The sequence below is a fragment of the Parus major genome, chromosome 4 (genome assembly GCF_001522545.3).
Source record: "Parus major isolate Abel chromosome 4, Parus_major1.1, whole genome shotgun sequence".
Taxonomy (NCBI): domain Eukaryota; kingdom Metazoa; phylum Chordata; class Aves; order Passeriformes; family Paridae; genus Parus; species Parus major.
This window is the reverse complement of record NC_031771.1, coordinates 26532908-26557488: the sequence shown is the minus strand read 5'-3', so window position 1 is coordinate 26557488 and position 24581 is coordinate 26532908. Positions and strand designations below refer to the sequence as shown.

General features: G+C 38.6%; 1 protein-coding gene across 17 annotated transcripts in view; it reads right to left on the bottom strand.

Moving 5' to 3' along the window:
* Window positions 1-4006: 4006 nt before the first annotated feature.
* Window positions 4007-24581, bottom strand: part of TRIM2 (tripartite motif containing 2) — an 87128-nt gene continuing 66553 nt past the window's right edge. For 15 of the 17 annotated variants that reach the window (XM_015624872.3, XM_015624864.2, XM_015624868.1 and 12 more), the window contains 6 exons: window positions 22112-22215; window positions 20753-20920; window positions 13888-14068; window positions 12170-12240; window positions 9453-9593; window positions 4007-8444 (listed from right to left, as the gene is read on the bottom strand). In XM_015624872.3, the coding sequence (XP_015480358.1) occupies window positions 8292-8444; window positions 9453-9593; window positions 12170-12240; window positions 13888-14068; window positions 20753-20920; window positions 22112-22215 (818 nt within the window). In that variant the 3' untranslated portion in view covers window positions 4007-8291. The remainder of the gene's footprint in view (window positions 8445-9452; window positions 9594-12169; window positions 12241-13887; window positions 14069-20752; window positions 20921-22111; window positions 22216-24581) is intronic. The other 2 variants (XM_033513433.1, XM_015624879.1) reach the window with 1 other exon arrangement.

Here is a 24581-nt window from a genome sequence, read left to right as displayed (position 1 = left end):
CCTTTTATCCTCAACTTCCAGCCTCGTGTTGCCTTTTCCTTTCCCCGCTGGCTGAGGTAATAGGAAGATACAGCCTCCCCAGACTGCCTACTGCATATTCCCCTCCTGAACATACTGTTTTACCCCAAGGTTCAGAAGCTCTGCTCTGTAATAGGAGGTTTCCTAACACCGGGAGGTGTTTTGAAAGCACCAGCCTTTTGCAGCACCCAAACAAAATTAATTAGTTGAAAGACCATGGGGTGAAAGAGGTCCCAAACAAAAGGGTAACACATGGTGTATCTTATGCTTTGTCATTGGAATGGTGGTTTTCCATTACTGCAGGAAGTGTAATGAATGACTTCTAAAATACATAACAGCCCAGCATTTTTAATGGGCTTCAGAATGTCTAAAAGTGGTATTTCACAGAACTGGTATTCTTATGCTACGATTCTAAAAACAAGACAATGGATGGAAATACAGTGGGAGATTCATAACGGTCTTTCTGTTAGAATACTGTTCTCATTTTATTGTGATTTTCTGAATTTTTAATAGTTTGGGTTACATTTTCTATTCTAGGAGTCTGACTGAGATTTTTAAGTACTGGTCAAAATAGTTTTCCACTGTTCCTGAGTTAGAGGAAATACAGTGCTTTGTCAGTGTAATTATACTTGGATGAGATTAAATTTGCGCTTTCCTTAATTTTGCTCTTACAATTGACTGTAACTGAATTACAATCAGAAATTCTGTTTTGAAAGGACAACAAAGCGGCAATGGCAGAAAGCTCAGCCAGAAGAGAATGAAAATTGTCCTAGTTTAATTTTGTTCCTTTCATACATATCTGTCATAGCACAGTCTTAATTACATGAGCTATTTTTTCAGATAGGAAGGGTTCAAGTCAAATATGTCAGGAAAATTAATCCACAAACACCAGAGATTTATGTCCAAAAAGGAGACAGAGGAGTCCTTCAGCTTTATTCAAATAAAGGGAGAGGCCATGGTGCATTTCCCCTGGGGTTTTCTCAGATTTTTAGGGGATGCAGCCTCCTTTTTATCCTAATTTCCTGTCCACGTTTCCCTCTCTCTTTCCCCATTGGCTAAGGTACTTGAAAGGTATAGACTTCCTGAAATGCCTAATACCTAAGACCCCTTCTAATGTATAAGCACCCCTCCATTTTTCTTTTTCTTTGTGTCTCTGTTCTTTTTCTCTAAATCTAGAGATTTAGCAGAGTCTTGAGTTACTAACAGTCTGTGTCAATTAGTGGAATTCCTATGGAATTTATGGTTTCCCCCACTGCTTCTTTCACCTCACCTTATCTGGACTCATTACCATCAGGCCCACAGTTTGTTTGTAAAGATACTTCCTTCCCATTCCTTTCAAATAGCAGATCAGTTTATTTCTAGAAGAGTAAGAGCAAGCCTTTTGGGTGCTGTGGCTGCCTCCCACAGCACCTGTATGACTGACAGCAGTAGAGCTTAAGCATGGAGGGCATGGAGATGCTCACCTATGGGAGGCGATACCAACTTCTCTGGGATCCAAGAGTGTGCCATGGGCTGTGGCCACACATCAGGAAGCAATATGATCCATGAGTATTGTGGATGCTAACTCTGAAACAGAGAGCACGGTGCCGGTGGAAATTGCAGGCCACATAGCTTTCTCAGTCTTGCCTGAGAAAGTGGCCTGAGAATTCGTGGGGAGGAATTAAAACAGTCCTCAGAGACAGAAAACAGCCTTGCAGGTGCTGTTTGTCTGTTCCTTGTTTTCTTGCAAGAGAAGGTCGAGGGGTGGTGAACCCCACTGACCAATGATGGTGATGTGTTAGTTTGCTAACCAATAAGAGTTTCTTTTCTGTACTTTTCACATATCATTCTAAAAAAAAAGATCTGAAGCAATAAACTCAGAGAAATTCTCCTGATCGACTCCCAAGAGAGTCTGTGTCGCTCTTCTCACCGTTCCTAATAGAGCGACAGAGTATCCCATACAGGCCAGTCTCAGCAGTATCTGCTGCCTCATGTCAACCTTGAATGAGCTTTTGGATTGTAAGCAGATGTTCTCCCAACAAACATTTAAGCCTTGAGTGAAAAACCCTTGGTGATAAATGCTAGCTGGCTCTCCCCCAAAAGTTAGCTGCTAGCTGCTTCCACAGCTTTGCTAGGCAGAGCAAAGTGAGCATTATGGTTATCTTTGAGGTGAGTACCTTAAACACTAGGATTTTGGTCACGAGGCATTTCTCTGAGGCATTTTCCTAGCTCAGAGCAAATCTGAGGGCAGCAGTCTTCAACTGCATGTAGCAATGAACAGCAAGTGCTGGGTATCTCCTCCACCAGCACAGCTGGGGCCTGCCTAGGGAGAACATCTGTCCACAGAAATGACATTGAGTGTTCCACTCCACTGAGATAGTTCAGTCTGGTCCAAATTAGGGAGCATTCACATGAACTGTCAGCAAAACTGTGGGGATAGTTAACTGCAGAGCAATACAGCTGGATGTGAGAGAGAATGTCAGCCTAAGGAACCAGGAAACATTTTTGAACATGCAGTAGCATGTTAAGGGGTGCCATTCTAAAGAGAGAGAGCCTGTCTCTCTCCACTTTGGGTGGCTGCCCAAAGTACCTGCTCCTTTGGCCCTATTCATCCTGACATCGTTTCTCATTGGTGGGACTGGGTTATCTAGTCCTATTTACAGAGCTCCTTAAAGATTCTGCTTCCTTATTTAGGTATTTAAATAAGTACTACAAATGGAAGTCAGCCATTTACTACAGATTTTTTTCTGGTAAACAACTGTGTTCCCCAGTATTAGTGTTTGGCCTGTCTGATTTTGCTCAGTGGTGAAGAGTAATCCAGGGGACAGAAAACATTTCTAGCCTATCAATAAGGTAAGATTGGGAATGTAACAAGTGTCACCTACTAAGCCCAGTGATTCAAGGATATCCTGTGCTATTGCTTCTGTTCTTCATGATCTTTCTTTCCATAGGAAAGAACAAGTGCTCTGCAACTCTGAATGTCAAAACAACACTGACCAGCTTCAAGATGTGATGTTCTTTTAGCTGGCAGACAAATAAAGCCTTTTGTAAATATCTGAACTTCAGGGCAGATAGACAAATACGTTCAGCACCAAGAGGCTATTTGCTGAACTTGTATTCATCTGTAGATTGACAGAAAGCCAAAACTGATCCATTATGTTGTACTGAGTTGGTCTGTAGGAGAAAAATGAGGCCTCAAAACATGGCTTCTGACACTCCCTGTGACTTGCAAGATAGAATAAAACACATTCCTCTAGAGGGTCTGGGGGAAAGATCCAAAAAAAAATGACACCTGCTCAGTATTTCAGCCGTCTCATTTCTGACTGTCCTGCCACTGAGCAAACACTCATCACTGGGGGTTTCACTGACCCTGCTGGTCCCCTCCACTGAGGCTACATCCAAGGCAAATGATGCATCTGAAGAGTCTGTCTTTCTTAGTGAGGAAGTTCCCAGTCACACTGAGTTCTCAAATGATTCAGATTTGCAGAGTTGACCAGTGACCAAGAAGACACAGGTACTATGTGAAATGAAGTTAATACAAGCTGGAAATTTGTTCGTACAGTAACAGAGTCAGACTGATCTCCTAAGGCAAATTTTCTGTTCTCCACAGTAATTTAATTTAGTTTTCTGCAACAGACCCTTGAAAGATTATTGCACACCTCAACTAAAAGGTGCTGTGTACTTCTGTGATACAAGCAGAAAAGCTTACAGTTCTTAATCTTACTGCCATCAATGAAAATCTTAATTTTGATTCCTGGACTGAAGAAGCAGGAGAGGAACAAGGAAGCTCCAACTCTGCACCTTCTTCCCAAGAACAACTCAAGTCCCTCTTTCCTCTGTGTCTACATAAAAGTTTAACAGCCATTAAAATATCGCAGTTTCCTTGGCTTGTGACCTGTGGTGTCAAGGAAAAAAATTGGAAAAAATTACCTGTCTTCCTGCATTATGGGGTTACTTTTAGGGACAGTGAGTATGAGACATATGAAAAATAAATCCTCAACCATGAAAATAACAGAGGAAACAAGCTTTATTTTTATTATTTGAAATTTTTGTGCGTGGTAAAGGTACACATTTGACTCTGGTTTTCCTACATTTTCAAGACAGAGTAAATTTTTTTTTTGTCAGCTAAAGCATTATGAATACCATGGCACACAGGAAGCTAAAACTACCGCACACACGCACGCACACACGCACACGCACACACACACTCACACAAACACTTTGATGTGCATCTTTCATCCTTGACCTTAAGGAAAAAAAAATCTGTATTTAGCCTCATAGGGATTTAAAAAAAACCAAAACAACAAAAACATCATCATTGACAACAAAAAAACAAGTGAGAATAATATTTCATTATGAGTGCTGAGAGGGTGCAAGGCTTACACTTACACAAAACATATATTGACTTACAAAGATGGAATGTACAAAAACTTTTAAAAAAACATGAGAAAAAGAACTGGAAACACTCTAGAACTGGAAAGCTGCAGCATATCAACTGGTAGAGATTTCTATCGGGGCTGCTGCTATACACAACTTAGGGAACATGTCATAAAGCCAAAGGAAAAGTGACAGGGTTAAGGCTGTGTTGCTCACAAACATCAACTGAAGTGCTGTACATTCGTCAGAAATAAAACCACCTTCCTAATGAAGGTTAGGAACCTTCTCACTCCATAGCACAAATACCTTTTGTACACTTTCCACAAACAGGTCAAATAATCACTGCTCACATTTCTTGAAGAAAAGTTTGACTTTACATCATGATTTCACAACAAGCTGTCTCCCACAACTGAAAGTCATTTCTTTATAACAAACACAACATATTGGGCACTTAGAGTTCTCATTATGGCAACACTAGATCCTTATATAAAAAATATTAACATAAAATTAAAAGCCCTCTAGCTTTTACAGAACAGATGAGCATTTACTAGTAAATAACACTCCATCTTCATGAGGCAAATGCTTGCCTAAACCATTTTCCTTTTATTTTTCAATTCAATGTTGCTGGTTTAGCCTATGTAAAACTCTCCTGTTGTTTATATTGGATTTATCTGAACAGATCTTTTTTTCCTATTCACAAAAAAATGAAAATACAGTTGGCTAGTTTGTCCTAAAATGCTCCATATGACACAAGATCTAATAACTTTTTGAGATTACTTTTGAGTTGAAGATTAGTTAAATGAAGCACATACTTTCACCATTCATGCTGTGCTGCTAGTCAATTAGCATTCCAGGGAAGTCAAGGGGACATTTGGTTATACCTGAAATCTGGCAGCAGCATGCCTATAAAGCCTTTAATAAATGCTAACAACTCAGCAAATCATGTAGTGCAATTCTGACCTTCCCTTAATTGGATGAGAAAAAGAGTCTGACAGCTTTTAAATGCAGAATTTCTGCTTTGGTTGCTCTTTGTAAGGTTTATAAGCCAAGCTTTTTAGCGAAGTTGGCTTCTGAAGCACACCGTAAAACCACTGTGTTTCTCAGTTTCCCAGTGCCAGGCAGATAAGGTCAGATCTTGGAAGGGAATGCCCTATGCCACTAAACTTGAAATTGAAGTTGACAGCATTTGCTATCAGAAGTAACTTCAAATTAGTGAAATTCTTTAGGTGCTGCTCTGCTGATAATGTCTGAAAATCCAAAAGAGTACTCAATTTTACGAAAAAGTCCACGAAGCCCCTAATAGCTTTGAGCTGGGTTTTGAGGGGGGTTATGTGCAGAATTCACTATTTCATCAGGATGCACTGGGTTCACAAGGGTTATCTAAAATCCTGGTAAACAGTGCTGGACCAAAGGGCTGAAAAGCTTCTGAAGGAAAGTGTACACATGAAATATCACAGTCTTAAGTATCTTTTTTGATATATGGGTTAGGATCTGATTTTCATGCTTCTCAAAGTTCCTGACAACAGAGAATTTGGCGAAGTTTTCTGAGGGGTAAACGTGCAAGCTTACTAAAATTGTGTTCTAAAAATCCGTATCAGGAATTAAATATGATTAACTGATAGCCACAGCAGATTTTTTTTTTAAAAATATCTCAATCTGTGCTACCCCATCTCTTTATTATTAAATACAGTTCAAATGCCTTTTTTTCACTGATGTGCCATTTAAGGGTCTTCTAGTGTCAGAAAGTGTTATAAGGACACTTAGAATGAAATTTGATCTACAGCTTTGTTAAATTTTGATAGGACAGTTTATTTGTAATGACTGAGATACCATCTTCAGAATTTTAGGACAGACTCAGTTCAAGCAGAGGATAGTTTGTTCTCTTAGTAATAACAAACTTGAGTTTTAATATTCATAAATGTTACCACCAGTTTCTTAGCTTCATTATACAGTCCTTAAGCTTCATGCATGAAATATTTATTCCTATGAAATAAGGAAACTTATATTTGCACGAGAAATTGTAAATTGGTTCTATGTGCAAAAAATAAACAAAGGAAAGAAGAGGAAATATCTTTAGGAAACAGTAATTAAAAACCAGACAAACCCCTCATTTAAGAACCTTGGGGTCTGCACTTTTACAAGTCAAATGCAACTTTACAAAAAAACCATTAGTCTTCCTCAAATTCATGGAAACGACCACCTTAACATTTTAGAAATAAGACAAATACTTATAACAATAAATTTTATCAAAGATTTCTTTCCATTTTGCAAACATGCTTAAAATACTCCCTCGTTCCTCACCCAACGCCCTTTTGTTTCAAGGCCCTAAAAATGAGAAAAGAAAGACAGCACTTCCCAGGCTATTGTAGGCATTGGCAGCAAGCTCACAGCTCCTCAAACAACACTTAAAAGGGAGCACCACTCCATCTATATCAGGCTACAGTAGCAATTCAACCTTTGACCACTGGATATAGAAATAAGAATAAAGCCAATGCTACTTTAGAAAGGACAAGTTCGTACTTAAAAAACCCCCAATAAACCAAACATTAAAAACAGAACCATGCGTGTAAGTATTTCCAGTTAAATTAATACTTCAACAAAGAACACAGTAGAGAGATCTGGCAGAGGAAGAAAGGTAATTTTTCGGACTACTGCCATTGTCAAATGTCATACATACGTTCCAGTTTGCTGAAATAACCCACATTTACTTTTTTATTATTTTTATGTCAATCAGTCATACATACATACATACATACATACAAACAAATTGGAACAAATCTCACAGTCCTTGTTTTGTCCTCTAACAAAATTCCCTTTGATGAAGGACTTCAGGAATTGGTTCAAATTCATTTTTATTTGTAACATATTTTTTCTCACATAAAAACAAATAGCTTTGGTAACCCTTGGCTTTCCTATACAACCTCTGTTTACCACAGTTCCTTTGGTTGTATAATGTAGGTCCTCCACAGGGGTACTTCTCTGGCTTTCTGTCCTGTGTGAAGCTGCATTTTATTTTATAGGTTAATACAATGAGTTGCCGTAAGGAAACATGGCAATGAACACGTACGAAAGAGTGGCACACATGAGGTTAATTGACTTGACATTGTAATAACCCTGATCCTAATGAACTAGTTTGGTGTCAAAAGGTCTGTGGTTATACAGAAATTCCGCTCCCACTGATGTATCGCTACAATTAAGTTTTTCCAGCGCTCTAGAAATGTCAGGTCTCTGCAAAGTCCTTCCTGCACATTGAGCAAAAGGAAGAGTGGAAAACGGCCGCACGAAACATTCCTTCATTAACTCCACATGAGTAGGGAATTTGCATTGATTCTCATAGTGCTAAACACTGAGCTGTGTCAGGTCTGACGGTTAGAGCTAGACGGATTTTGTGAGACTTAACCTTATACTAAAAGGACCTACTTGTTATACACAGTAAGACTGAAGAATGTTAAAAGTGTAATACCTACCATGATAATGAGATCTAGAAGATTCCCAGGATCACCTCCGGGTTAAATAACGTGTAAGAATGATACTTCTTTAAATTTGGAAGCTCTGAGCAGGAGCTATCCTTCGCAGTCATCAAAAAGCTTTGGGGACTTTTCCCAAACTTTTCTCATTTTTGCCTTATTAATTAATTCCAGTTTCATAGGTTGCAGTTTGTGTTTAATTTCACATTGTCTTTACGAATTCAGTTACAGAGGGTTTTTTTTATTAACACTTACAACAAAAAGTTCAGTGAGAAACACAAGAGGTGCAAGTCCTATGTAAACAAGGTAAGTTTGGAAATTATCACACAAAGTCCGTGAGAGACCCCTTTGTTACTAAAAACGAACACAAAGTAGGAGATATCCCGCACTGGATCTCTAGGACGAGTCTCTTCTTAAGGGTGGGTGATTATCCAGCTCCAGAGCTCGTTGCTACTGTAAGTATCGGTAGACTTTGAAGCAGTGATTTCCAGAGTCTGCGACTACAACGTGGCCGTCTGAAGTAAGAGCCAGACCTTGGGGACCATAAAGTGGGTCAGCAGAGGTGTTAATGTAGGATAAAAATGATCCGCTTCCATCAAAAACCTTTGAGGGTGAGAAAGCACAGAATAAATGTTATGAATAAAAAAGGAAAGTGTTTCTCATTTCTGAAATAGCTGACATACACTAGAATAAACAAGGGCAAAATCTGATCTGCTATCTCATAATATGCAAGTTTATATATACAAATGTATGTTCTTATTAAAAAGAAATAATTATAGCTGCCAGGATCTTTGGCAAGAATTAACACACAATGAAATAATAATAATAATAATAATAATAATAATAATAATAATAATAATAATAATAATAATAATAATAATAATAATAGCAGCAATAATCTTGGCTGTTCCTTGTTCTAAAAATAGTCAACTACAATAAATCAAACTTAATTGGGAACTCAACCAACGCCTTGTTTTCCTAACAAATATTACTGTTGTGCCTAGCCTGATTCTTAGGTTCCCACACAGAGATAACCAGGAATTTGTTTACCCTGTTGTTTCCTGAGAACAACTCATAAGCTCCATCAGTTTTATATTCAGTGGAAATAATACATACACTTATTTATTAGGTATTCTTTGGCAAACAAGACCTTATGATTAGCGCTTAAAAGATAAAAAGAGTGCAACTCTCATAACTTGAAAGCAGAATTATTTCTCAACATTTAAAAAAGATGATAAAAATCTGCTGCATTCACCTCAGGTCATTTGCTTTTTCATATTTTCCACTATGTCTCTTATCTTCTGTTATGGTGATTATAAATGACTATCATCTCAGCAATGCTTGCAAGTCTCATAAGTCATCAAGTAACTTTTGGGGAACTACTTGGCAGCAAAATCCTTGGTCACAGTGGCCATCAGAGCTGCCAGCAGCTCTGTAAAGCTGACTCCGACACCACCTGGTCTGAAAGTTGACAATGAGGCATATAAGGGATGGTGTGAGAAACCATATCACTTCTAATGCTGATGGTGTTTCTTGGGCAGTCTGAAGGCCAGAGTTACCAACCTATTAGTTTTTTTTAAGCAAGCACCTTTGAAATACAGAAATTTCTACCTGTATTCGGCTGTTTCCCCAATCTGCTACGATAATATTTCCATTAGAATCTACTGCTACTCCAGTTGGTGCATTAAATTGCCCATTTCCTTCTCCATTTGATCCAAACTTCAGCATGAATTCTCCCTCCTGGTTAAATACCTGTATGGGTTAAAATAGCAACCTAAATATGGCATGGTATCAAATATTAGTAATCTAGTACTACCAGTTCACCTGCTAATTAAAGGGGGAATTGAAGAGTTCCCAGGAACACAGAGCCCCAAGACACAAACACCCACACCCCTACACCATGGGAGAAAAGGTCCCCATCTTTCCCTTCACTCCATTACACCATACAGTGTTTCCCTTCTCACTTAATATCTGATTCATCTCAGACATGGAGGCAAAGGGCCCCAGAGCCCTTCTGCAGCTTGTGCATCTTGAACTGAAAAGAGCTGAATGCAGATACAGCACTGGGTTCTTTGTTTCTGTGGAACACAATGGAGCAGATGCTCTCTTCTCTGCTTCCATAATCTAACACACATAGCAAATCATGGCATGCTGCTCTCTGTAGACAGTTCAGCAACTGAATTCTCTGTGATGATAACAGGTTTAGACAGCAGAAAGATGGAGCTGATCAATGACTATTCTGTCAGTGACCTGGATGCACCAATGGGACCAAACTAGATACAAAATGTGTCATTTTTTACCACAGCCACCTCTAAAATATTTTGGTCCATCTTGCACCCAGGCCCAGCTACAGCACAAGGTCCAACAGTGTTCTCAGAGACTGACTGTGGCTTGCACAAGAAAATGCAAAGACCTGACAAGTGCCAAGTGCACACAGAAGTGCTGATAAGGTGGAGGAAGTCAGGAAATTATTGTGTTCTCAAACACCCACAGTGAACAGAGGAAAAAAATTTGGGTGAGGAAATTAATGAAGTACCAAGTTAATGCCTCAGATGATTAAAGAAAATAATTTTTAAAAAAAGCCAACTAATAAAAAAACAGACAAAGATATATTGCTCTCTCCCTGTGCTGAAGTGACCAAATGAGAGAGAAGCATACGTTGTGCAGGATTTTCCATAAAAGATGCCTGAGGGAAGGAACATCCTTGAAGGTTAGTGGCAGTGGGAGAAAAATGTTGCTGAGTGAGCTTGTTTAATTCGAGACACTGGTGGCAGGAAGCGGCTTTGGGACTCATAAGAGTGAAATTAATTTATTTAGTTATTTATAAACTAATTTATTATTTAAAAGAAGATGTACTCTCTGCTTGCTCTCAGATTATAAACTCTCCAGAGTGTCAACAGTTAGATGTACCAATTTAGAGAACACTACAGAAATAAGAATCTTTTCCGGTTAGTACTAAATTGTAACAAGTAACATTTGTATCCCATTGAGTCACACCAGAGACAGATGGGACACTCTGTTCTCATTAGAAATGTAGTAATTATAAATCCTCCAGGATGCCACACTTCTTACATTTCTACACTTGCTTTTTTTTTCATTTCAGTTTGCCCCTTGCTGTTAAGCTGCTCCAGGCATTCCTGTTACCAGGCAAACCTTGCTTGTGGAGAGGTACTTTATGGAGTCATAGGCCTCCTGCTGCTTTAGGGCTCCTGCAGCAGTCTTGGTTTCTGTGCTGTAATCCAAGCCACCAGCTGCTATTTCCTCACAAATTCCTAAAGGACAGGCAAGCAAGGTTGCTATTCCAAACCTAGGTGATTCAGCACTGCTTAGGACACAAAGGTGTCTATGTTCAGGCAGCAACTTCCTCTTTCAAGTGAATATATAAAACTTAATTTTTCAGTCAAAAACAGTGAAGAACTAGACTGAAGGTCCATCTTTGTGTTCAATCAAAATAGGCATTAGATGAAAAGCCAGGGTTTTTATTTTGTTGGGGTGTGGGACTGACACATATGTCCTGAAATCCCGGTAGAACAGCATCCTGCCTCTGTGCTCCTGCTGCTGCCTCCTGCAGAGGGAGGGAACAAGAGCACGTGGCTCAGCAAGTGTACGAAAGGGAATGTCTGAGAACAAACACACACAGGTGAGGCATTTCTGAAGTGGCCTGTATTGCCTTCATAGACGTTTGCCAACACATCTCAGCATGTCCCCTTGGTTTGTATTGGGACAAACAAATAAACTTCCTATCATGCCATGACTTTAACAGGCTGTGAGTCAGGACTTCCCATGGGTGTAAGGACTAGTGGCCAGTTCTGCCCAGTGCAGGAAGCACTGAATGAAGACCAATAGTTACATTGGTTTTAAGAGAATCAAGTTGTAAAATGGATCCAGTAATCTTAAGGCTTATAGGTATGGAATGTAAATGTATCTTTACTTTGTTATAATTTTACAACTAGGAATGTGGAAAGCTTTGACTGGGAAATTCAAGAGCCAGACTTTTAAAACTTTTGTTTTGAAAGAAGACAGAACACAGGGTCAATAATAGGTTTGGCAGATGGCTACTAAAAATAAGTAAAGTTGAAATTATTTATTTCAGGTACAACTTATGTTTAAGCAATTGAGTTAGAGAACATTATAGTGACACCAAAGGCAACAGACCATATCTTCACTAAGCAATGCACTGCAGACAAAGTTCTCTGAAAGTCCTTATAGCAGAACTCATACATATGGAGTGTTATCTCTTTGGTTTTAACAACATGCTATTTTCCCCAAGAAAGTATCATAATAAAATTTAAATGGCAACTTTCCAAGTTGCCATTAATTGACAGTACCTTGACAGAATGGTTATGAAAATCTGTAATGATAATTTCATTGTTGCTGTTTACAGCTGCAAAATGAGGACCTGCAATGCAGAAAAAAAAAAGAAGAAAAAAATATAGTAATACCATTAAAATAAAAAGTATGGTTAAATTAAAAAAAAAAAATTAGCTTGCCAGCATATTATGTTTGGCTTCTGAGCAATAGTAGTCCAAGTGGGAATACCAATTCAAGTTAAGAGTGATTTTACTTCATGGGGTTTTTTTTAAAAAAGCTCAGCATGCTTTTTGTAAACAAAAATAATTTCTTTTTCAACCAGTTGTCAGCTATTGTTACCAATAAGCATTGTTGATTTCTCCTTCTCTTATACATACGGCTATGCAGAGATTTATGGGCTTATTAACGAGACAAAACATGTAGTGCTTAAGCATAAAGTTGTGTATACACTGAAAATTGTTATAAAAAATGTCCCTGTAAATTCTTAATTGAAATATTTTATGCTCTGTGTGCTCACATCTTACAAGCATTTGAGCTAACAAGTTTTCAGATAAATACAAAAGTTACTTAGAAGACCACTGTTAGGGAAGAAATGGCATTTTTTGCTTTACATTGTGCATTGAAATACGTGTGCAAATTTGAGTAAAAAACAAATGTTAGCTTGAAAACATGCAAGTACCCAAATTAAAACACTTGGTGATAATTTGAGTTATTAAACAGAACAGAACTCAGTTTCAGTTCTCACAGTATATCAGGGTAAACTATAAAAAAGTGGATAATTTTAAAATGAAAACATTCAAGTATTGACAATTTACCTGTTTTCTGTAGCCTATCAGCAAGAGAGGTGATATATTTTTCAAATGCTGTTAGGAAGCATTTGCTTACTTATTTTCAGGAGGTGTTTTTGCAAATTTTCAAATGAAAAGAAATTGAGATATCCAGAAAATTTAGCTGTGTTAGAGCCCAAGCTCTCATAAATTATATATATTATGCTATAAGACACTGCAAGAGATCTCAGGATAGAAACACATTGATGCTATTCCTCTCTGTCACTGTGAACCAGTCAAAGCATCACACCATTGAAACTACATACTGAAAATGGCCAAACACCTGCAAAATGACCTGCATACCTAATTTGGCATCTTAGTTTCAAATTTTGAAAGAACAGCTATTCATTTAAAATATATTAGAGCAGTTGTTCTGTTTTTTAAACTTAACTGCACGCTCTACTTGAAAGACGGCATGTGCAAGCAGTCAGTTGAGTATAAATGGCAATTTCCCCCAACTTACACTGGCTGTTCCATAGCCCTGCCTTCCTGATCTCAATCTTAACGCTACCCCATTACACTCATTTTCTAAGAGATACCACTTAGGGCATTGGGTTTTGTGTATCTGATGAGCGGAAACACAAAGCACAGCAGCAGAGCTGATTGTGGTGAGCAGCTTAGTGTGGCAATTACAAAGCACTTACAAAACGCCTGTTAAGATCATTCTTTCTTGGGTCACTGATCTGAAATGCTTCCAGGCATGGGGAGGTGGATGAAACAATCTGGTTACAGTTACATTTGCAGAACAGATGTTGCAGTCTGCCCGACCAATCAAGCAAATAGGAGCTGTATGTCTAGCAGAACCTCTCCCCCGGAAGGATAAAGGAGTAGGATACAGCATCTGCAACATGCTCAAACATCATGCAAATGTGAGCAGAAGAGGCAAGAAGAGGGGATTTACATATTACCATCAAGTGTACCTGCAAACTGCTTGTCACCATTTCCTCGGCTCCCGAACCTGGTGACTATTTTCCCATTTGGCTGGAAGATGAAGACACAGCATGCTTTATTGTCCACTACAATGATGTGTCCATTACGATCCACTGAAACACCTTTAGGGCCCATGAGCTTTCCAGACCCAATTTTGGCCTAAAAGGGAAAATACACAAAACAGGAAAATATGTTGGCGTGATAGAAATTAGTTAGTACAATTTAAAGATTGTATTACGGGCACAAAGTAGAATGGAGAGGCATTTTTTTTCATCAGAAGTTGGAAGTGATAGTTTTTAACCAGCTCTTACCATATACTTCATAATTTTTTCTTCAGCTGAAAATAAAGTCTACTTTCTGTATATTTTTTCTAGACTGAAAAACTGCCACCTAAGCAACTGAGTCCAAACATACAGCTCAGAAGAAATACAGTCATCAGATTTGTATGACTTGATAAACCTGTCAGAAATGTCTGTGTATCCAACAATAGGGTACCAGCAGGACAGGGAGACAAGCAGAAAGGACTTCTGTCTCCTATTGCATGCTGCTCCTGAATCCAGCAACGACCTTGATGGACAGGAGACATCTTTATCACCACCTGTATCGAAGAAGGCAGAACCCACCAGGGCTGGGTGAGATGTAGGCTATGGTGTCTTTTGTTGCCTTTCTTGGGTTAGTAAGACACTAGCACCTTCTGAGTGCCCTCAGAATGAATTTGAGCAGAGCTGAAACTCAGACTAACAGATTCCACACGAGATTGCTTCACTTACTGCTTAGACACATGAAGTGTCAGCTGAAAACTGCAAAGGGAAGAGGATCATGTTGCCAAACAGCAAATGAAGCAATCTTTGAAACACTAAACAAATCAAAGCTTGTTCCTGTCTTAGGTAAATTAAATTATTTCCATCATTTTAAATAGGCCTTGTGACTACCAAAACCATCTGCCGGCATAATCAGCAACAGGAGGGGACTGGTATACAGTATTTCACCGGAAAAATGTTCCATGGAGAGAAGATGGATCTCACAGCAGTGAATTATTTGGAAAGGCTAGATAGTTGTCAAATCAAAAAATGTCAGAAGCATGCTTTAGTAGGTTTAAAAAGAAGGGGTTCTAAAAAGAGGATCTAAGCAAAAGAGCAAGCAGAAATTGAGACCAAGCCTTCAAAGAATCCATAAGTTGCCTGGTCATAGACCCAGGAAGACTCTAGGATCACCTCACAATCCATTGCACATTTTCTACCATTCAGCTCTTTTTTAGACTGAGATTCTAGAAACTGTTTTAATCTACATAAAATCAGTTGAGTTTTGACCTTTCAGTTAAAATAGGTTGTAAATACCCAATTGTTTACAATGGAATGGAACAACTTGCATCCTGCTTTTAGCCATTTTTTAAAAATTGATGGACAGATTTGAAAACACTTATTCAGGCTGGTTTCAAAAGTCTGTGCTGGACAGAAAATCCACCAAAGAGGCTGTGTTGAAATTATGGATTGCAGAACTTTCAGATCCTGTAGTAATTTGTGAGAGACACATCCTACAAAGTGAGGTTCATATCTTGGTGAAGAACACACTTTTCTGTTTGCACTGGAGTTCAAATGAATATATACAATATATATGAATAATATATAAATTAATATATATACAATATGTACAGTAAGATATTAATCTTATTTATGAAACAAGGCTATCTTTCACCTCACTGCCTTTATAGAGTGAGACAGATCACCCCCTAGAGCAAGCAACACTGAGAATCATAGAATCCTTTTGGTTGGAAAAGACCTCTAGGATTGAGTCCAAGCATTAGCCTAACATTGTCGTGTTTACCATTAAACCATGTTCCCAACTGCCACATCTACTTCTGACTTCTCTTCCCCTCTCCCCTCCCTCCTGCAACTGGTGAGTAGCAGTGAGACAGAATACAAGGCATTAAGAAAACCGATCGCCCAACTCATTTTTCTCATGTCCTTGATGTTTTCAAAGCAAACAGAAGTAGTTCTCCTACCCTTAGTAAGTCCCATGATCCGATTTCATAGCACATTCTCCTAGGCAGGTAAAAAATAGGAATGATCCTAAAATAAACCACCTGGGTTCACTGAGGATGGCTCCTACTAAGCCACTACACAACTTTTTTCAGTCTCCAGTAAAGAAAATTCCAAGGAGTAAATCTTGCGGCTTCAAGACTATGCTTAGCCAACATGCAATGATCTTGTGTCACTTTTATGTTCATGTACATATACTGTTATAAATTGCAAAATATTTAGGCAAAATCTACCTAATTGAATCATGCTAAAATATCCCCAGGAAAAAAACTATTAAAAAATATTTTATGTTCACCAAGGGAAAGATATCAGCAGACCTATGAAATCTATTCAGTTTGCATAACAACAAAGCAGCAAAACCATAAATCAAATGCAAATCTTTAGATATATTTCCTTTGGGATGACTAAATCATATTCCCCTCTCCTTTGGGATGCCCACGTGGTTGTCTGCCTGAGCATTGCACCACCTCTTTACCATCTTTCCAGGATTCCTATGGAAAATGACTCAGACTCATGAGTACAGTGTATTCCTGCCCATATAAACACATATGGAAAAATATAACAAATAAATCACATACTACATTAATGGGCACTCAGTGCTGAGAAGGGTAATAAAAATAACTATTCTTGGACCAGGTTTAAAATATAATTTGCAAGCAGCAATAAAGTATGCCCAGCTAGAGTTTTTGCAATGCTTTTTACAAAAAATCTGTTCCCAGTTAAGATCAAAATATGCTGATGACACATTACTGGATCTGGCCGGACATATTCTTTGTATATTTTTATTTCAGAAAGTTGCTTAGAATTATAGGTTTGATTATTTAGAACAGAACATTATGAAACCCAGTCACTCCTGTTAAGTGTATGAATGGAAGTATTTTCAGGCTTTTTTTTCCATTAGAAATGAATACAGTATAATGAATCATGTGAACCCTTAATACAAATAATGTGTTTAATTGAATTCAGTCAGGGACATTATGTCCCTTATTTTATAGGCTCTTAGGAATTTAGACTGGTTTTCAAACGTGTTTATAAAGTCACCCTACCAGGTTGGAAAATATTCTACTGTGGGATATTCCTAAAGGTTTAAAAAAAAAAAGAGCTAGCCTACATAAAAATTTATGAAGACTTTTCCACTGTAGAAGTGTTAGGGCTGAGTTAAACTTTACCAATCTTGTTGCTGTCTGAAAGGCTCAAGATTATCAGGGATTAGTTACAAACTTTCAACAAGCCATTTTTTCCTGTTTGAGAACTTCTCTAATAAGGAGATACAGCTTTGTCACAGATTGCAATATCACTCAGTAAGTGGATTTATCATTCATGTGACTGTTAAAATTCAACTGTGACCATTTAACCACACTACTACCTATTCTCGTCAGAACATACAACCAGCTTCAGACAGCTCTTTCCTTAATTCTACTAGTGAGACAAGGAAGAAGTCTGACATATAAAATGTTTCCTTTAATCTTTTCCCATTTATCTACACTTGATCTTGGCTTGCAGAGCCCTGTTTTGTTGATAACAAGTTTGTCATCTTATATACAGCTCTTCAAGACTAGAAAGAAAGCAATTCTCTTCTAGGAGGAACAGGAATAATTTTCTTGGCTCTGTTGTCCAGTTCTTTCACTAGGTTTGAACACCACAGTGGTGAGGAGCTGGTACAGATGCTTCACCCTGCTCTCTTTCCTAAGCCTAATGTTGTATCTGCTGCAACTGTTTTCTTAGCAATTTCAGAGCACTTGACAGAGGAAGTCAGCACTGTTATCTGCCTTTTACAGATGAAGAAAATAAAGCACTTGGAAGTGAAATGGAAGATCACTAGCCACACATGAGATCTGTGGCACAGTCAGGAGCAGAAGCCCCAGACCCTAAGACCCAATCTGAGTCTTTACCATTTCCAGGATAATACAGCCTTTCATGTGAAGAAGCTCATGTTTTGGTGCAACCTTAGATTAGAGTTTGTCCTCCTCCGCATTTATATAAGTTCTACAGCCTTGAGAAAACAAGAGCTCTTTCTTTGTTGCTGCCAGAACTGAGGAAGGTGACACTTTTCTGCCTGGCAGTGGAGGTTGCCAAGGGGAGTCAGTCCAGTGATGTAATCAGGGCCTGGGCCTCGCTCCAGGGAAATTTGCCTTATGGCTCACATGATTATTAAAATTCCACTAAGCGAGAGTGAGTGTAAGTAAATACAGAAGGAGGGGAACAGCATCAAAAATAGTTAGATTAACCTCAAAACAGCCCCCTGATATTGCTGAGTTAACAACTAGCAGGCCACCTGCATCAGCGGTCTTACACAATGACTTGCAGGCACAGTCCTTTGAAGGCAAATGCCATTATCCCTTTCTCTCTCTCTGTTATTTTAGGAAATGCTGCCCAATTTAATCTGACAAGGCCCCTGTAAGAATTACCACTGCCAACACGCAAGAAATTACAAGGCTTTGCCCAGATTCCCATAGGCTAGATCTGTTACCTATGTTCTGTGCTTCCAATATATTTTATTTAACCCCATCATAGAATAACATCCTGAGCTGGAAGGGACACACAAGGATTATCAAGTCCAACTCCTGGTCCCACACCATCATGCCCAATATAAGCCCCATCCCTTTATGGCATTGACTGCCCCCCATATCACAGCCTCACCCTTGGTGGACATGACCTCCCAACACTGTGTGTGTTCACTCCCCAGTTCCCCCAGGCCCTGTGCTCATCCCACCTGCATCCTTCCTCTCCAGCTACCCTGTGCAGTACAGGATCCCCTGAACCAGTGCTGTGCTAATACAGGACCCCCTACTCCCATGACAGCTCCTCAGTGTGTCCCAGTGCCCATCCATGTCTCCATCCCAGTGCTCCCCACTGCCTCACTCCTGCTCTCCCTATGCAGATGCTCTGCTACCTGCCCTCCACCCTGCACTTAATATGCTTATGCCTACCCTCTGGATAAAAAAATACTTCTACAAACATTTATTTTTTCCTCTCATAAATATGGCTTATTGCATTCAATTTAAAAATAGTATCTTATACCATTGATGTTTCATCTCTCATTTCATCAGTCTAGTCACAAGAGCTATGAAGTCTAATGCATTAATTTGTATTAACCACACAAACACTGCCAACATCCCTCAGCTTTTGCATTTTTTTGCAATCCAACAAAAACATTGACTGAAAACAAATCTAGGCTTCACATCAGAGGAACTACATTAATAATTAATTATTTCCAATATTTGTCTCCCTGCTGGTAGCACATAAAGTCCTGGCTTCTCCAGAGCTTTTTCCTCCAGAGCTCACACCATCCAAAATGCTGGATTTACAGCATATCTTAAGAAGGCAGGAAAACAAGCCCTCCATGCTCTGTGTCCAGATCAAGCCAGTTCACATTAAAGATGTTAGTAATTATTTAAAATACACTTAGGATACTCAGAATATTTGGATTCTTAACTAAATTACATATTTCTTTGGGTTTGTTTTGGTGTATTCATTTCATTTAAGGACTTCAGCCAAAACTAAGGTTTTCCTGTGTAGCTGTATGCTTTCAAAATTACTTGACAAATAAAATCACATTCTCTCTGCAAATGCAAATAATTTGTATTTTTTTAAGACTTGCATTACATTTTACTATTGTTTTATTTTAGCTTGAAGTCTGTACATGATCTGGATACTTTTAAAAGCATACACACCTGTTTCTCAGATGGAGGTCACCGAGGACTACGCAAGCACAACTGCTTATTTGCATCTGTCACTTTGCAAAGACTATTCAGAGAAAGGCCATTTCTTGCTGCACATACAAGCAGCTCAGAACCTGAGCTTTTTGTTCATTAGGCTGACAGAAAATTATAGCCAAACAGGCCGTATCTGTGCAATGCAGCACTCCAGAATTAAGTAACTATGGTAGAAATTTCCCTGCATGTCCACTATCCCAGTGACCAGTGAGTACTGCTAATCTCTGCCAGAGGTGGCTCTCTCTAGTGTGCATCACCAGACTTGGCATCATGCATTCAGAGAACAGCACCAAATGGAGGAAACCTTTAATTCTCTCTGGAACTTCACCTGAACCCAAGCAAAATAAATACTGCAGGTTGGAAATCATCAATGTAGCGTAGTAGCTGCTGTCTTATTTTACTCCCATTAAAGGGATCAGAGTTGTTATGAAAATATGAGGCATGCTTTCCTTAGAATTTCTGATTTCTGAAACCTACAATATCATTACTGTCTTTCAATTTTTTTAGTGCACAACACACCACCTAGAACACTCCTGTCTATGCTGTAGCACTGAAACAACACCCTGGTTTACCTTTCCTTGCTTTATTACCAACAGGATCATACATAAATTATACAATTTATTTGCTGAGAAGTATGAACTATGAGGGGAAGTCATCATCATCATTCTTCTTCTCCTCCATATGTCACTGATGAGCTTCATGTACTCCTTGTAAGATTTTGTGTTTCTCTGTGTGCATACATATATCTGCACACACCCTTCAGTACAATCAGAGTAATAATGATATGAAGGTTGTTGAGCAAGTCCAGCTAGCCTTGCTGGCACTTGCTATCCTCACCATAAGTTACAGAAAGGCATCTAAGCACCCAGTATGGAACATGTTGTCTCTGCTTGGTGTAACATTAGCATTACTGCTGTGATCTCCTCCTATTAATTATACCATGTGGCTGGGTCAGGGGTTTCCACGTCACAACAATGGAATTTAGACTAAGCTACAGCCAAACTATGTAGTTTCTTGAAAAACAATGTCACTTTGCATTCCTTTGTAAGACAGAGAAAGCTCAGGAGAGTTCATGTGGTAAGTCATACCTTAAATTTTCCATCTGATGAGAATATGCTAACCCATTTGTTATCATAGTCTGCAATAATGATGTCACCACTGGGATGCACAGCCACTCCTGTTGGCCGCTGCAGCTGGCCAGGAGACCTTCCTCGTATGCCAAAACGGCTTTTGAACTGACCATCATTGGAAAATATCTGTAATAGAAAACAGGAATTTTAAAATTATGTCCACATATGACCATCACCTATTTCTTGGAACATAGATTTTAGCAAGACACTAATGAACTAATGAGCACTATAGACAGGAAGAGAGCTGGGAATGTGAACCACTTTTACACAGTCCATATTTGAAAGTAATATATCTAATTTAAGAAGACCTCAATTAAAAAAACCCATAAAATTCTTATTGTGTTGTTTCTTAAGTGATCTTAAAGTACTTCACAAACATTAATGAATTAGCTTCACTAAATCTCTCTCAGAGGGGAGGGAATGGTATTGTTCCCTTACTAGAAATGAGGAAACTGAGGCACTGACTCAGCCACAGTCAAACACTAAGTCTGTAGAAAATACAGGAATATGTCCACTGATTGTGTCCTCAAGCCAGGTAACTAGACACTGAAGCTCCTCTGAAGAGGCTGCAAATTACGAAGCATGAGGGTGCTGATGAATATTTGACTCTTTCTCTTTTGAAAAGGCCTGGAAACGAGTTCTCATGGCATGTGGCTTGCTGGTTCTCAAGAAAAAAATACAAAAACAAGCCACACGCTGCTGCCGTGTTCATTGCTACCACATGGGCAGCCTGGAGAGTGATGAAAAATTGTTAATGGTAAAAAGGATACATGGAAAGCAAAAGAAAAAATGCAGCTTGATTTTCACACAGGTTACAGAAGCCAAGAAATTATGGGTGTCAGGGTGCTACCACAGAAAAGATTTGATTATGATATCAGAAAGAGAAGCCAGTTAAATAGAGTAAAAGCCACTTGAAAATGACATCTATATGCTTATTTTTCTATTTGTACTTCCTGAAAAATTATATTTGTGGCACCTTGCTCTACATTTACATTCAACATGAGAGTGATAAAATATACAATTTAAAATTATATTTACAAAAAGGCATTTTTCCAGATTATTGCGCAACTTATCTTTTCATCCATTGCCAAACATCAGAAAGAATGGAAGTAAACTCTGATTATATACTAGATATAATATAGATCTGAAAAAAAGATAGCTGCAGGTCAAGAAGATGGAAAGTTAATGGATCATAACTTAAGCTTCCCTTGTATATTCTATATCTGCCTGAATTGTACAAAATGTGTCTTTCTGAGATGACAAAAAAGACAGAGGTGTGGGCAAGGAGAAAACACTGAAAGTGGCATACTCTCATACCTGCACACACTGGTTGTTACTGTCTGCTATTAATATTTTTCCATTTGTAGATGCAGCTACACCTTGAAGATTTGTAAATTCCCCTTTGTTTCTTCCTTTGGTGCCTAAAATTGAACACAAAGCACATAAGAAATCAGGTTAGACAAGACTAATCAGTTAGGACCCAAATGCCAACACATGCAATTATTACATTTCTGATCAAAGGATTTCTGTTTTGAAGAGTTCTTCTCACTGCTACAACTTCAAAGAACCCTCTCAGTAACAGATACACAATTCTACTGACAAGAAGGAATTGTTTAGGGGACTGTTCTCACTCTTCAGCATGTGTGTCACCCAAGCCCCCATCAACGTTAATTGCCTCTTTGGCCTTCCTAAATCAGTGTTCACAAACTGCCTCTTGCATGAGAAAAATAGTAAAAGCTTTTTACATAAGCAATGGACTTTTTTAAACTGCAGATTTTTATTCTACTGAAAGGGCAATTAACAGGACAGTACATGGGAACATACAGAGAGAGGCTAAGATAAGAACTTGGACAGATGATGTGGTTTTAGCTAAGTCTCCTCAGTGAAATCACAAAGCTGGGATAAAACATATCACTTTGGATGGAGCCATTTCAAGACAGGGGAAGTTTCCTTTTCCTTCATATATAGTTTGCAGTCACAGGATTCAAAAACTCCCTTAGGAAGGAAATTCGGATGAAGAACTAGCTTTGAACAAATGGGACCTGTGGGCCAATGAAGACCAACACCTGAATGCTTCTGGAGAGACCTTGGACTGTTCTAATAAAGCAGTGTCCACACACACACATGTCTCATTTTAATCCAGGATAAAGGCACTTGTGAGTTACACAGAACTGTAACTCTTTTTTTACTCAGTGGCTTAAGGTGATAAGGAGTTGTAAAATGTCCATTTTTCATGGAAGTTCATTAAATTTAGGTTGTTTATTACTTAGATGTTTGTTCTGAAACATTCCATTCTGTGTCACAGAACAAACCGTCCTTCAAAGATCAGCCCCAAAGTGGCTGGTCCAAATTACACCTGGAACACAGAAACAGGACCCAAATTCCTGATTTGTTTATAAAGGAGGCCCAGGGGTCTTCAGAAATTACTCCAGTTATGATCTTGGACTCCAAAGTTATTCATAATAAAGGAAGGAATTCTGAAATAAAACAAAAAAGCCCACCAAACAACCAGCAACTCTATAAGCTGCTCTTTCCAAGACATGGATGCAGCACTGTTTTTCCTGGTGAAATATTTTTACAAGCATTCACTAGCTGTGTATCTGGCATTAATTGGTTCCAATTTATGGTTTTAACTGAAAAACTTGTATTTCATTTTAGTCAGTCGAAAATATCCTGGAGCTCAGTGATTAAAACTATTCTGACTGTGATGCCTAATATAAGACATATATATCAGCTCTAATTTGTATTTAGCTTTCATCAGGGATGTGCATGCTCGTAATAAACCTTCTTTCTTCTGTGGTGATGGCTGTGGGATGCATATTTCCTGTCACTGGCTAACAAGTAACATTCAATTTCTCTGCACTCAGTGCTGCAAGAATGTCCCTTTGTTTAAAGACTTATTTTCTTCAACTCCATCTGCTTCATCCTCTAAACAAGGCAAATGCTTCTCAGTTTTTGTACTGCAAGGGAAAAGTACACATTCAGGGAATAGTGAGTTACATACCAATTACATTACCCATACTTGAGCCATTTCTGTTTATTCTTTTAATAAGCAGTGCCTGAGGGATGCATGCAGCAATTTTTTTCCACCATATGCTAATGATAAGTTTCCTTTTTGCTTCTTAGCCAAAGAGAATGGATGAAAAGAGAGAAACATTCCTTTTAATACTGAGAGTAAAGGGAAAACATTTGTTAGAAAAGAGGAGGCATAAGCTAGAGCATCTGGAACTAACTAGCACGAACTTTATGGAATGTATGCTCTTTAGCTTTAGAAAAATGTTCTTGAAAGTCAAGGAATTTTGTTTCTAAAGATAAGAGAGACCTATATAAAGTTACTCAGAGTGTTCATCAGTGGAACCTTGTAAATATACATCAAAGAAAAACTGAAGAGATTACCCAGGAATGTCACAGTAATGTTTCGCAGTAAGTTTAAGAAATAGCAATTTATTAGCACAGTGTGTAAATGAAATTCAGCTCCATGCAGTGTCCTTGTATCTAGCACTTTGCAGCTATTAAACCTATCACCTAGCTCCTAATTTGCATACAGGCCCTTATACAGCCCCCTCTGCAATGGCAGAAATTCCTCTGCAGAAGATAGCTTACTTCCTAATGTACGTTCAAGAGGAAATCTGATAACTTTGAACTTTCCATTTTGAATAATTCACTACACCAGTGAAGATCTGAAGCCAAGCGCAGGCACTTCAGATGATGAGAGGAAAGCCTGTAGGAAAGCATGTCAGCCTCTGGAAAAGTAGGCTTTTGCTACTGACTCTGCAATACCAAAGGA